This window comes from Mustela nigripes, chromosome X (assembly GCF_022355385.1).
Source record: "Mustela nigripes isolate SB6536 chromosome X, MUSNIG.SB6536, whole genome shotgun sequence".
Lineage (NCBI taxonomy): Eukaryota > Metazoa > Chordata > Mammalia > Carnivora > Mustelidae > Mustela > Mustela nigripes.
Window position 1 is genome coordinate 88227016 of NC_081575.1, and position 15236 is coordinate 88242251.

Below are 15236 nucleotides of genomic sequence, written 5' to 3' on the forward strand. Positions count from 1 at the left end.
TCCTAGGGATCTTCTTTCTGAAATGAACGATCACTCCTTTCTTAAGGCACATTCTAGCACTGCAGAGTTAGGAACTTATGACTAGTTCCACAAGGTAGTGTAACTACAGGGCCACTGTATTCTAAAGCAAATTTCTTAGACAATTGTTCAGGAAGGTTTTACAACCTCAAATATGCTTGGATAGGTAGCTAGTAAATTTTAATCCGATTCTGTAAAAAAGTGATGATTACAATACACGCCTAAAAAAGAACAAGCATTCAAATACTAGCTGAATGGGGCACCTGGGTGGCTCAGTCAGTTAAGTGTCTGATTTCAGCTCAGGTCAAGATTTTCGGCTCCTGGGATTAAGCTCCCTATCAGGCTCTGTGCTTGGTGGGGAGCCTGCTTCTCCCCCCCCCTTTTCCCCCTCCCCCAACTCATGCTCTCTAATAAATAAAATTTTAAAACAAACAAAAAGACTTAGTTGAATGCCCAGGAACTGTACCAGACAGATGCTACCAGATTCTAAAATGTATCCAAGGAAAAACAGGGTTATGTTGGCCATAAAATGGAAGGTCTACCAAGCTCAAAAGTTCCTATAAATTTAATTTCCTCTTCTAAATATTCAGTAGTGATTATGAGGGGTAAGTACATATAATAAGAAAAGAAGGAGTGAAACAGCCTCACTTCTGTCAATAATTTGCTTCATCTAAGGGAAGGTCAGAGATGATACCTAACTGGCTGACACTTTCTACCTTTGACTGCTTTATTTTTTTAAAGATTTTATTTATTTATTTGACAAAGATCACAAGTAGACAGAAAGGCAGGCAGAGAGAGAGAAAGAGAGAGAGAAGGAAGCAGGTTCTCCGCTGAGCAGAGTCTGAGGTAGGGCTCGATCCCAGGACCCCGAGATCATGACCTGAGCAGAAGGCAGAGGCTTTAACCCACTGAGCCACCCAGGTGCCCCTCCTTTGACTGCTTTCACAGACAAAAATATTTAAAATGTCAGGACACCACAGCTGACAGTTAACTAAACTAAAATTTACATATGACAGAAAGATAATGAAAGAAGAAAAATGGAGACAATAGGAAAAAGAAAATTCAATAGGAGATCATATCTGAGTCTAGTAAGTAGAAAAACATCGTTTCATATTTTAAAAAGCAGCTTTATGGCAGGATTCGGAAGTACTTTATTTCAAAAGTAAAATTTTACTGTATTCTCATCTTACCTATAGCTACCATTTAATTGTCAGCCATGAAGATGCAATACTAAATACTAGTATTTAGTATTTGGTAAAGATAGCAGATGTAATGATTCAGCCTCACACACAATTAACATTAATTTAAAAGGAAAATATTTTTGAGGTAACTCTTACCTTCTCATAAATTTTAGTGATTTCTTCATTTGGGCTAAATACTAGCTGTAATGCCCCACATCCTGATGCCCAGATGATTTTCTGAATAGCTCTAATTACACAGATATCAGGCATATATCTTGAAGCCTGCAAGACAATGCACAATAAAAATGATTTGATAGCGTATTAAAGTAAAATAATAAATGGAAAAGAAAAAATGTTTCTCCTTGTAAAAAAACTGCTTTTGTCTTTTTTTTTCTTTTTCATTTAACAGCAATACCACAAAGCATGCTCTCCAAGTTATTATCTGGCCCTGTATTACTTTCAGAAGCATCTTAAAAAGACTACTAAGAGGATCCCACCACCATTTTACTCATTTTTTTACCCATAAAAATGAAAACCAAGTCCATACAAACACTTGTACAGAAGTCACAGCAGCTTCATTCACAGTCAAAAGAAGTCCTTTGCCAAGTGTACAATGTGGAGTATTCACAATAGGATACTACTCGGCAGCAAAAAATAATGGCCTAATGGTTTACAAAACAGGTAATTCTCAACATCATTATTCAGAGTGGGAGGAACTAGACATATAGGAACACACACGGTAGAATTCCATCTGTATACAATTCTAGAAAATGAAAACTATTCTACAGTGGCAAAAGATCACTGGTTACCTGGGGTAGAGGGAAGGGACTGCAAAGGGACATACAGAATGATGGAAATGATCTGTGTCTTGATTATGATGGTGGTTTTACTCATACCTGCATTTGTGAAGACTGAATTATATATATTCAGAGGATGTTGTTTATTGTACATAGAGGATTCAAACCGGAAAGTACTAACATTAGTATCAGGCAAAATTCGTGTTAAGGGAACTCTAGACTGAGACAGTTATTAGAATGAGTAGACCTAGGAAAATTCAGCCCTGAGCTGTGATAAGGGTTATTTCTTAATTAAACAGAGGGTCAAACATAGAAATAGACATGGCAGGATTTCACAGCTTAGAAAGTTTAATACTAACCTCATCAGATATTTGCTGAGCAAGACGAATGGATACATTTCTAAGCATGCATTCAGATGATGGATTAGGAATGCTCTGAAGGGCACTTTGTAGCACCACGGCTTGATCATGAGTAACTTGGTTGACCTGAAAAAACCACCATTTTGCTCGAAGTAAGTAATTTGTACAGAACCAGACCCAACCATATGCTCCCCACCCATTGCCACTCCCTCCAAATGACCTCCCTTCCGTATATACACATGGTAGAACTGCAGTGACTTAAACAAAAAGCAGTCCGTATTGCCAACAATGTGGGCCTCCACTTTTTCTTATGTAACAAGGTGCTACACGTCCCTTGCAAATACCCATTCTAGATTAATTCAACTTGTGTCCCTACATGTGGGCACAGTATAACTTGTGGACATAAGTGATAAACTGAAGTGATGACTCCAACCCCTACCTAAAGACTCAATAAATTACTCCACACCTCTTACATGTGTGCTTCTGGGCAGACCCTGTTCCCATTTCCCCTGCTCATCATTTTCCTCTTTGAAAGGGAGAAACGTTAAGGAATTTTAGTCACAGCTACTGACATTTGCTATTACGACAATATATGTGGTATTATTCCGTATCACATATTTAATGTAACATCACATATCTAATCAACATTCCAATTTCCAGATTAAGCCCTAAGCTATTAAAAAAAAACAAAAAACAAAAAACAGAATTCCTAGAGCTCTTTTCTTCTATCCGTAAACTTAGTAAACCATCACTTGTGATGAATATAGAAGACCTCAAATTTTAGTCAGAATTAAGTGCATACTTTGACCGCTCATAAGTAGACACTGAATTATGGCATGTCTTGAGAACTTTTGGTGAGATGGATCAAGGATGCCACCAAGGCAAAGACAGAGTCCAGAGTTGGAATAAGCTCAGAAGTGGAGGTTAAGCCTATCAAGGTGGGAAGAGAGTGGCAACAGGCTAAGTCAATTACAACTTTCTTATTACCACCTATATTTTCATGTATCTTCCAGGTACAAGTTAGTAAGAGATGCATACAGAGTTTTTATCAGGTTTAAAGTAATTGAAAGCCAAACAGGTTTAAAGGTGTAGGGAGGAACTGTCCTCTTAAATTAAGAGTATAGCCAGTAAAAAGCATTTTCACTTTTCATACAAATTTAAGAGACAGAAACCTCTAAAATAAGATACCACTGGAAAGGAACTCGAAACATTCTGAATCAACTCTGAACGCAAACTTTAAAAAATTACCATTTATTACTATAAGTAAGACATTTTTAAAAAGTGTATTACCGATGTCATGGGATTCACGCCTTCTACACCTGGCTGACAAGCTTCTGCCACAGCTCGAACGTGGCCATAGCCAATGGCAGTTAGCAACAATTTGGCTATTTTAAGAGCATTGAGGTAAGCACCCCTTCGAGTTTCCATATCTGCATTTGGTAGGAAGTTATTTCTGGTTAGCATGCTCAGGACGAGGGGCAGGCCACCACTTTTCAAGAAGTGAAATTGAAAATCAGAGGAGTCATCAGCCAGAGGTGCACCAGCAGGCATTAACAAGGCATAGACTACCTGGAAGAAGAAAAGGACTGTATTAAAAGGGTTTAAAAAGATAACTTCCATTTTCCCTATCATCATTGCTAAGAAATTCTTGACCATTTAAAAAATATTTCATTTTAAGTGTTATCCATGTTCTTCAGATTACCACATAAAAAGGTCAAGTTCAAAGAACATGAAATACATTCAAAAGAGAAAAAACTAACCTCTGTTAGGTATAGCACTTGTGAGGCTGAAGGACCAAAGAAAAGCGAGTCAAGAGATGGACTAAGGCTGCTTTCTCCAAGTTTGGCGTGATCTAAACAAATAGCTCTTAACTTTTCTATTGTTGTGCTATCTGTAAGAAAACAAGAGACACAGTCTAACAGTCTAAAACACAACATAATCTATGCATTAATAGAATTTCACTTTTGGTATTTTGAAGATTACTTCAGTACGGCATAACTATCAATTCATTTGACTTATAGGCTCATGCCTCACAAGAAATAGCTGGATCTAGATTTAAAAAAAAAAAAAAAAAAATCACTATGAACTAGGACTTTCTTATCAGTCAACCCAAACATGAAGGAAGGCAGTCTTCACCCAGAGACCTCAAATCAACATGCCTCCACGACCACTGTAAACCTAAAAAATACAGTACACTTCAAAAGGAAATCATCCTTATCGAGATAACAAAGATAAAAAATTACAAGTTCTTCCTTCCAACTTCTCTATTGTTCACCCTCATGACACTACCCATTAACTGCTCTATTTTATTGAAAGGAGCTTAGTGGTACCTTAGAAACTGAACTCTAAAAGGAAAGACACAGAAAAAAAAAAAAAAATACAGGCACCTCGCCTAACACCACTTCACCGTTATGAAAGACCTATAATAGCACCTGTTTTCCATTAGCCACAAGAAATCCAAAGAGGATTCTTGCTTTTACGAAAAGAGGCAAAAAGCAAAAATAGCATCCAGTGTTTGTTTTGCAGAAAGTTGTTCAAGAGGCAGTGTGCACCCCCAAGCAGATAAAGTGGACCCGCAAAGCTCCTTCCCTGGGAGTGACATTCAGCATCAAGCCACCAGAGCTTTGGGCTGCCTCTGTGAGCTTCTGTGCTTTTTCTTATTTTGTGCATCCATTAGAATAAGATGTGTCCTAAGGTATCAGAAAAGCCTAAGAGGTTACTCTCTGGCTGTGGGAACACTCTAAAAAAATTTCCATATAAACCAGTGTTAACTGCTTCTTTAAATGTTTTACACCATTTTGGCTTACAAAAGTTTTCATAGGAACACTCTAGTTCTGAGTAGGAGAAACCTATAGTCATTAATGTTTACCTCAAGCACAGGGTTTTTTTCTTTTTATCCTCCCCCACAGTATTAAAACACCAGTTTCATTCTTTCTTTCTTTTTCTTTTAAAAAAAGATTTTTATTTATTTGACAGAGAGATCACAAGCAGGCAGAGGCAGGCAGAGACAGACGAGGAAGCAGGCTCCCTGCTGAGCAGAGAGACCGATGTGGGGCTAGATCCCAGGATACTGGGATCATGATCTGAGCTGAAGGCAGAGGCTTTATCCCACTGAGCCACCCAGGTGCCCCACCCAGTTTCTTTCTTTAAAGATTTTATTTATATGGAGAGGGGGAGGTAGAGGGAGAATCTCAAGAGAGAGAATCTCAAGCAGACACCATGCTGAATGTAGAGCCCCATGTGGAACTCAGGAACTCAATCTCATGACCGGAGTCAAAACCAAGAGCTGGATGCTTAACTGACTGAATCACCCAGGCATCCCCACCTTCCTTTTAAATCACAGTGAAAATAAATATTTTGAAAACCACATGATACAATTCAGCGTTACCAAACATTCGAACTTAAGAATAGTCAATCAACTTTAGAAAGCACATTATTACCATCAAATTATTTCCAAGGTAAATATGCTATGATTAAAATACCACTTGATAAATAAGATGGCTTTAGAAAAAATTAAAAGCCTTTTTTTTTTTTTTGGAAGAATAAAGGTAACTGAAAATTACTGTAATTGCCCTATGGCAAGCTAATTTTATAGGCCTGAAAATAGTCTAGAACTATCTTATCAAAAAATCTTCAGTTTGTGGGCTGTCTGGCTGACTCAGTGGAGCATATGGCTCTTCACCTTAGGATTATTAGTTCGAGCAGCAACGCTGAGTATAGAGATTACTTAAAAACAAAATGAAAACATCTTAAAAAAAAATCTTCAGTTTATATTAAAACTACTGTTTTTCCCTATTCTGAAGGGATAGTGACACATAATGTAACTAAATAAAATATAAATTTCTTATAATCAAACATTTGTGAATAGCTTCTCAGGTCATTAGATATTCATCCCCTGTATTATTTTTGTGATTAAAATAACATTATGTCACTTTATGAGTATAATCTCTATTATTGGGCATTTAGATTTTTTTCCCAGTATTTGTTTTTTTAACACTGAGGATTCTAGCAGCTAAATCTTCAAAATTATTTATTTCATCAGGAAAAAAAGTCCTGCAAGCAGAACGAACCATTAAGGTCCAAGACTTCTAACATATAAACCAAATTAGTCTCTAAAAATAAACCTATTCATAGGCTGTATCTGAGAATGTCTTACTGGATTTAAAAATATTCTAAGTAGGTACACCTGGGTGGCTTAGTCGGTTGGGCTTCTGACTCAGGTCATGATCCCAGGGTCCTAGGATTAAACCTTCTATGAGGGTCCCTGCTCAGCAGGGAGTCTGCTTCTCCCTCTCCCCTGGTCCTGCTCTCTCTTAAATAAATAAAATCTTAAAAAAATATATATATAAATGTGTATTACTTCCTCAGTTTAATGAAAAGGCCTGGAAACAAGACACCCCAGTAGTACTAAGTTTCTGGTTTCTAAATACCCTCTCTCACAGAGAGGAGTAATGGCTGATTCCAGGGCCAGGATTAAAGTACTAGATGAACTTTAAACATCTTGGGCTATATATATATAAAACACATCACAAATAAGGTTGCCAACCAGTAAATGTAGAAAGAATGATCAAGTTAAGTAAAATCACCATTTTGCAACCATTACAGGAAAAACCGATTCAAACAATAATCACAAGGAATGGTTAAACCAGTAAGTAAAAGTCTGATGAGAAAAGAGTTAGAGTCTCAAAACATCTCTTCAAAAAAGGAAAAGTAACTTTACAAAGGAGAAACCTGCAGACATCAATTAAGTGATCTGGGATAATGTCGCCAATGAAGGACAAATGGACGTATGCCTCCTGGTATAATGCTGAGAAAGAGCAACATGTAAGTGGTATTCTGAGAGAAATGTACAATCTGTAAGTAACATCAGGAACAGACAAAACCCAAGGAGACACATTCATACCAAAACTGATCTGTGCTTTTCAAAACCATCAAACTCATAACAGTGAAACACTGAGGAACTGTTCCAGATTCAAGACACCACATGAATCATTCAATATAAGAAGCTGAATGGGATTCTCAACCAGAAAACATTGTTTTAAGGTTTATTATGGGGAAAATTAGTAATTATGTATAAGGTCTATAAATTAATTTATCAATGCTATATTCTTTTTTAAAAAAATTTAATTATTTATTTGAGAGAGAGCATGAGAGGGGAGGTCAGAGGGAGAAGCAGACTGCCTACGGAGCTTGAAGCCCAATGTGGGACTCCATCTCAGGTCTCTGGGGATCATGACCTGAGCTGAAGGCAGTTGCTTAACCAAATGAGCCACCCAGGTGCCCAATGCTGTATTTTCTGATTTTGATTAATACTGTGGCAATTTGAAGAGAATGTCTTTGTTCCTATAAAGCAATAGGTATTTAGGGATAAAAAGATAGGGTATCTACAACTTGTTCTCCAAAGGTCAGAAAAAAATCTTACACAGAATGACAGAACAAGTATAGCAAAATATTAACAACTATTGAATCTGGGGAAGGGTAAATGAGATTGTACTGCTCTAAGTTTCAAATTACTTAATAAGAAATTAATTTTATTTTACCTATTTTTAAAAAGAGTTTATTTATTTTGACAGAGAAAAAGTGAGAGCACAAGCAGGGTAAGTGGCAGGCAAAGGGAGAGGCAGACTGCCCATGGAGCGGGGAGCCTGATGTGGAACTCGATTCCAGGACCCCAGGGATCATGACCCGAGCCAGAGGCAGACACACAACACTCAGGTGTCCTGAAAATAAGTTTTTTTTTTTTTAATATTTTATTTATTTATTTGACAGGCAGAGAGGCAGGCAGATAGAGAGAGAGGTGGAAGCAGGCTCTTTGCTGAGCAGAGAGCCCGATGCGGGACTGGATCCCAGGACCCTGCGATCATGACCTGAGCGGAAGGCAGAGGCTTTAACCCACTCAGCCACCCAGGTGCCTCCGCCCCCCCAAAAAATAAGTTTTTAACGGGAAAAAAGGTACTCTTCAAAAATAAGAGACAAGTAGGGAACAGAAGAAAATAAAGCACCTATCAGTATAACCTTCAGGGAAATAAGTCTATTAAGTTGTTACACGTTTCTAAAACCCCAATTAGCTCATAGTCAAGTGGCAAATAAGAGAGTCAGTATAATGTAGAAGGTGCCAGTACAGCAGAAGAAGTGCAACTTTTGAAAACCAAAACCAAAACCAACCTAACGAAAACCCCTTAGCCTGGCAGCTGTACAGCAAGGAGCCCTTTTAACTTCTTAGGAAAATGAAAAAAGTGAGCACCTGCATGCAGAGCTCATCTTGAGAAGTGCACTCCCAGCCTTTTAGGACTCTTGGCGGGTGTTTGTTCTGGGCCCACTTTAATGGCAGCCCATCTGTCTCAGAGCTCCACTTCTCCCTGTGTTATCCCAGCACTAACAAGTCAGCATTTTCTATTGGTCTCATGCCTTTTCATTATCTGCTAAGGCAGCCTTCAGTCACAATCAACTACCTGGTGGGCTGTTCAAGCTCTTTCTTTCTTTCCTTTCCTTTTTTTTTTTTTTTTAAGATTTTATTTTTTTATTTTACAGAGAGAGATCACAATTGTAAAGAGAGGCAGGCGGGGGGGGGGGAAGAGCAGGCTCCCTGCTGAGCAGAGAGCCCGGATGTGGGGCTCGATCCCAGGACCCTGAGATCATGACCTGAGCCGAAGGCAGTGGCTTAACCCACTGAGCCACCCAGGCACCCCAAGCAAAATTATTTTTATTAGTGCTGTTTAAACTCTATGTGAAAGGGCTGCCTAGACTAGGGTATTACAGCCCAAGCAGGGTAAGGAGGACATCCCTGTGGGTGGAGGGGAGAAAAAATTTCAAGAAAGGCCCAAGACGTAAGAACCTGAGAACAGGGACTCTGCTATGGAAAAGGTGAAGAAGGAAGTCCTACAACAGTAGCTGTACAGCAGGCAAAGAACAAACAGATGAGAGGAGGAAGAAGAAAAGCTCCAGAAAACAGTGAAATCTGACAGATTATATAATACAAATAATAATGGGAAACTATTTTGAGAAGTTATTAGAAGATGCATGGGATGAATCTGTTAGGTGTACAGAAAACTAAGGGAATGAAAAGGAGACATTATTATATGCAGTAAAAAAAAAATGTTGTCAGTAATCCAGGCAAATTACTTTTCACACACTCTTGAAATGTAAATTTACATTTTAGTGTCAATTTTAGATAAGAATTCAAGCAAAAATGGGGAGAATTTGAGACTAAGACTTAAGTTTTCATCCCATGATAGAAACTCAGTAGGTATCTAAAAATACACAAAGACACAATCGGACAAGGTTTATTTACAGATATAATGGTATAGACACATATGAGAAAAAAGCTGAACGTTGAAGTAGTTGTTTCTAAGGAATAAAAGAAAAACAGTGCCACAGATAACACATGGCCCATAATACGGTGCAGAGAGAGGTCAGACAGTAAATATTTAAGGCTTTGCGGGCCATAGGGTGTCGGCCACAACCACTGAGCTCTGCTATTTTAAAACAAAACCAGCCACAGTTAGTATGTAAATGAATGAGCATGACTGCACACTAATAAGTTTAGGACACTAAAATAAAAATTTCAGGGGTGCCTGGGTGGCTCAGCGGGTTAAAGCCTCTGCCTTCGGCTCAGGTCATGATCCCAGGGTTCTGGGATCGAGCCCCACATCGGGCTCTCTGCTCAGCAGGGAGCCTGCTTCCCTTCCTCTCTCTCTGCCTATTTGTGATCTGTCAAATAAATAAATAAAACCTTAAAAAAATATTCATATAATTTTCACGAAGCACAAAATATTCTCTTGATTCACCCCCTCTCCCCATTTAAGAATGTAAAAGCCAGGGACGTCTGGGTGGCTCAGTTGGTTAAGCAGCTGCCTTCGGCTCAGGTCATGATCCCAGCGTCCTGGGATAGAGTCCCACATCAGGCTCCTTGCTCCGCAGGGAGCCTGCTTCTCCCTCTGACTCTGCCTGCCACTCTGTCTGCCTGTGCTCGCTCTTGCTCTCTCTCTCTGACAAATAAATAAAATCTTAAAAAAAAAAAAAAAAAAAAAGAATGTAAAAGCCATCCTTGGCTCCTAGGCTATACAAAATCAGGCAGTGGGCTGAATTTGGCCGGTGAGCTGTAGTTTGCCAACTCCTGATGTGGTCTACATAACAAAGCATATTCCATCTAGACAGAGAATTTGTTAATATACCCTGTTATGGTCCAGCATGTATTTAATGAACATTACAGATATAAAAAACTTACCTGGTGGCATAAGCTTCATAAGTACTCTTGCTCCATCTCTAAGAGGAGGCATATTTAGGCTGCTGCCTAAGTCTGCAACTTGCCAAAGGAAAGAAATGTATCTGGGATGCAGTGACATTATCTACAATACAAAATATACAACATACTTAACTATAAAATTATATGCCCCCCCCCGCCAAAACAGCTAAATAAGTAATTTTGACACTTCTGCTTCTGTCATTGCCACTCTCTCTAAAATGGCCTCCCTTACCCAATCCTCCCACCTGTAGAAAGCCTTCATGATACAAGACCGAATATATTACCCAAGCTATCTCCAGTAATTTCTGTGAGGCAGCTTTTATTATGTTTAATTATTTCTCTCATACATGTAAGTTAGACTCCATATATGCCAAAAGCTGTCATGCCTGCTAATAGTTAAATTCCCAATCCAACTGTTCTAAGGGAGCCTATTCTTCTGACACTGGAGTAGCTGGTTATTATCATAGCCATTAAAATTCTTTTGGGGAGGGGTGGAAAGAGAGGGTAAGGAGGGGAGGAATCACTGTTTCTTTAGGCACAAAATATGTTAAGGACAACTTGAAAAAGACTGCACATCCTACAAAAACAGTTGTGAAGAAAGGATTCACTTCTGTGGTATGAATCAAGATACAGTGCTATTTTTCCAAGTTTATATAGTAAAGAGTTTTAATTCAGCTGCATAACAGATTCATTTTATATAAACCTAACCATACTGTATCTAGAGGGAAATGTTTTAAATTTCAACCAAAATACGATCACCTTTCAGATCTATTCTGAAGTTGATGGTTAACTATATAGTTATATGATATTTTGCCATATTAAGTGTAAACTTCTCAAGGAAAAACAACAAAAAAAATGTTATATAAATAGCCGGCCCTTCAACAACATGAGTTTGAACTTCACAGATTCATTTACCACATTTTTCCCACAAATACAAGAGGGTACTATAAATGTATTTTCTCTTCCTTAGGGTTTTAACATTTTCTTTTCTGTAGCTTTATTATAAAAATACAGTATATTATATGTACTATATAATACAATCAAAATATGAGTATACATATAACATACAAAATATGTGTTCATCAACTGGCTGTGTTATTAGTAAGGCTTCTGGTCAACATTAAGCTATAAGTATTTAAGTTCTGGGGGAGTTAAAATATATACATGAATTTTCTACTTCAACTGGGGGCTGGGTGGGAGGAATGAGGGGCAGGTGGTCAATATGAGGTCAAACTCGATTTCTTTATTCTTTGTTCTCAAACTGTATTTCTTTAGTCTCTTAATGCCTTGCATATAGTAGCTCAAACCATCTACTCACCACCCCAGGTAAACAGCTTTCCACTTCTGGATTGGGACCATCACTGTAATGATTACCATGGTTTCCAGGAGACCCAGTTGAGGAATCAGAAGAACTATCGGGGCTTGAAGGCATATTGGAACTTATTTGTGTAAGTTTGGCTGTAATTAGCTGAAAATAATATACTAAGTTAGTATCAAAGACAAGAAAAAAATATTCGAAACAGAAGTTAGTAACCTACCAAAAAACAAACTAGAGGCAATACTTCCAGAAATACCAATTGTAGGTGCTGCCTAACAACCAAATAGTTGTTTTCACAAAAGTTCTACTGTATTTTAAGTACTATTAATGCCAGTCTTACTGTTACAATCCAAATACCTAATAAAGAGCCTCACAAATAACAAATGCTCAATTAACATTTACTGAATAAAATGTTAACTAGTGAAATGAAAAATAATCTCAGGTTTGAATTTTATTCCTCAAACAAACAAACAAACTGGGATGCCTGGGTGGCTTAGTTGGTTAAGCAGCTGCCTCAGCTCAGGTCATGATCCTGGGATCGAGTCCCACATCGGGCTCCTTGCTCAGCGGGGAGCCTGCCTCTCCCTGTGCCTCTGCCTGCCACTCTGTCTGCCTATGCTCACGCTCTAACAAATAAATAAAATCTTAAAAAAAAAAAAAAACCAAAAAACCCCAAACAAACAAACACAAACAAAAAACAAAAACCCAACATTTTATTCATTTATTTGACAGAGATAGAGAGCAAAGCAGGTGAGCATCAGTGAGAGGGAGAAGAAGCAGACTTCCCAGCAGGCTTCTCGTGAAGCAGGGAGTTGACAGAGGGCTTGAACTCGGGACCCTGAGATCATGACCTGAGCCAAAGGCAGATAGCTTAGCACACAATGCCACCCAGGTGCCGCAGGTTTAACCTTGAAAAGTTTAGTAATTACAGATACTTACTGATTTATCTTTCAAGTTTAATTGTCCAATCAATTTTCTGTCGTCTGCAGGATCAATCAGTTCACCGCCCACAAAGAGCTCAATTTTTGTATGAGCTACATTGGCTTTAATACGATTGAGAATATATCGTCTTACTGAACCAATCGTATCATTTGTATGAGACCATACGTCCAAGTCATCAACTTGTCTGCCCTGGTTTGGAAATCGAACTATAAAAGAGAGGTGTTTACCACGGAAAGCTCTGGGGGAAAAAGAAAGAAAAAGGAAAAAACATTTTAGTCAGAAGAATTTCTTATCTTCTATGAACTTAATATTGAGTATTTTCTTATTTAACAAGAGAAAAGTGAACTAATAAGGATACTTGTTATTTTTAGGATCTTGAAAATACAACAATCATTTTCCACTGTTATTCTTGTACCTATACATGAGGAAAGTGAGACTTATTTTAGATCATGACCTGAGCCAAAGACAGCAGCTTAACCGAATGAGCCACCCAGGTGTCCCACTATGACTATTTTTAAATATGAAAAATAAACTAGCTTGAGAATATTAACAAAAATCCAAATATGTAATTTTTTTCTGAAAAATTATTAATATCAAAGTTCACATCCAAATAATATTTATATTGATAGTATATTTTTAAAAAATTATTTATTTGAGATGAGAGTGAGTAAGCGAGCAAGAGAGAGCAAGAGGGAGGGGGTGGGGAGAGGGCCAAAAGGAGAAGCAGACGCCCAGTTGAGCAGGGAGCTCAAAATGGGGCTTTATCTCAGGACCCGGAGATCACGACCTGAGCCACAGGCAGATGCTTAAGTGACTGAGCCATCCAGGCGCCCCTGATAACATCTTCTCACAGGGAAGATATAACGAATAAAAATATATTCAAGAAGCAACTTTAGGGGCACCCGGGTGGTTCAGTCATTAAGCGTCTGCCTTCAGCTCAGGTCATGATCCCGGGGTCCTGGGATGGAGCCCCACATTGGACTCCCTGCCCTACGGGAAGCCTGCTTCTCCCTCTCCCACTTGTGTTCCCTCTCTCACTATGTCTCTCTCTGTCAAATAAATAAATAAAATATTAAAAAAAAAAAAGCAACTTTATATAATTTCATGGTTAGCAATGAGAACTCTTTTAAAATACTGATTGCATTCATTCTACAAACATATCTAAATTATACTCTTTGAATTACTCAATGGTAAGACCTTAAAAGAAATGTTAGTAGACAATTTTGAAGTATTTCCTGCTGTATCAGCTACCTGTCAAAAGCACTTTAAGAGTTTTTACAATTATTCTCCAATCTTACTATGCAATTAACTGTATAAATGAATGGCATCAAAATACTTCAACTCCGTATTACCCTTAGCAACACTTAACAGGTATTGAAGTCATGGCAAGAGCAACAACAAAAAATACAAAGAGGAAACTAGAGTTAATGACCTATCAAAACAACAACAAACAAACAAAAACTAGATCCTGGGAAAAAAGGTCTAGGAAAATACCAAATAGTTAATTAGAAGATCAGTTATTCACAAACCTTGACATGGGTAGAATTGTTCTTTCCTCGTGATAATCACTGTCACATTCATTTATGTACTCTCTTAACACAGTTAATACACGAACCATTCGAACAGCCTCCTGCCTTGCACAATTAATACTGTCTTTGTCACCATCCAAAACACAGAGTGTGTCATAAGAGGCTTTCAAACGATCAAAGCAAGACTGAATGAAGTCTTCATGGATTACCACCTACAAATAATGGGCCAAATAAAGACAGTCAAAAGATGCTTTAAAATGTAAAAACAACAACAACAAAAATACATATAAAAACATTAATTCAATTAAAGATGGCAACAACTAATTATTTAAAGACAGCCAAGTTATTTAACCAAAGTCTATACTGATAGTAAAACATACTATGTTTTGTCAAAGGAAGCTAGAGTAATGTATGTTAAGAAGTTATGAACTAGATATTTAAAAAATGGACTTTGGAGTAGGTGGCAGAACCAAGAGAAGAAATTCACTTAAAATTCATACCAAAATTATACTCAAAATAATCACCTCACGTAATTATCAAGACAAGATTAATTTGGACAGCATTTTGTATAATGGGGAGACTAAATATTTTCGACAGATATATTTTTTAAAGATTTTATTTATTTGATAGGCAGAGAGGCAGGCAGAGAGAGAGAAGGAAGCAGGAAGAGAGAGAAGGAAGCCCAACTTGGGGCTCGATCCCAGGACCCTGGGATCATGACCTGAGACGAAGGCGGAGGCTTGAACCCACTGAGCCACCCAGACGCCCCGATAGATATATTTTTAAAAGTCACAACCCTGAAGTCAAGATCTAACCTGAAATCAAGAGTCAGATGCTCAACTGCCTG

At 38.0% G+C, this 15236-nt stretch overlaps 1 protein-coding gene across 2 annotated transcripts in view; it reads right to left on the bottom strand.

Annotated features, from left to right (window-relative positions):
• The window catches only part of USP9X (ubiquitin specific peptidase 9 X-linked), a 162332-nt gene that overhangs the window by 39569 nt on the left and 107527 nt on the right, over positions 1-15236 (bottom strand). For both annotated transcript variants that reach the window (XM_059385039.1, XM_059385040.1), the window contains exons 18-25: positions 14390-14601; positions 12858-13098; positions 11919-12068; positions 10583-10703; positions 4116-4246; positions 3646-3924; positions 2356-2481; positions 1356-1481 (exon numbers count right to left, since the gene is read on the bottom strand). In XM_059385039.1, coding sequence (XP_059241022.1) covers positions 1356-1481; positions 2356-2481; positions 3646-3924; positions 4116-4246; positions 10583-10703; positions 11919-12068; positions 12858-13098; positions 14390-14601 — 1386 coding nt within the window. The remainder of the gene's footprint in view (positions 1-1355; positions 1482-2355; positions 2482-3645; positions 3925-4115; positions 4247-10582; positions 10704-11918; positions 12069-12857; positions 13099-14389; positions 14602-15236) is intronic.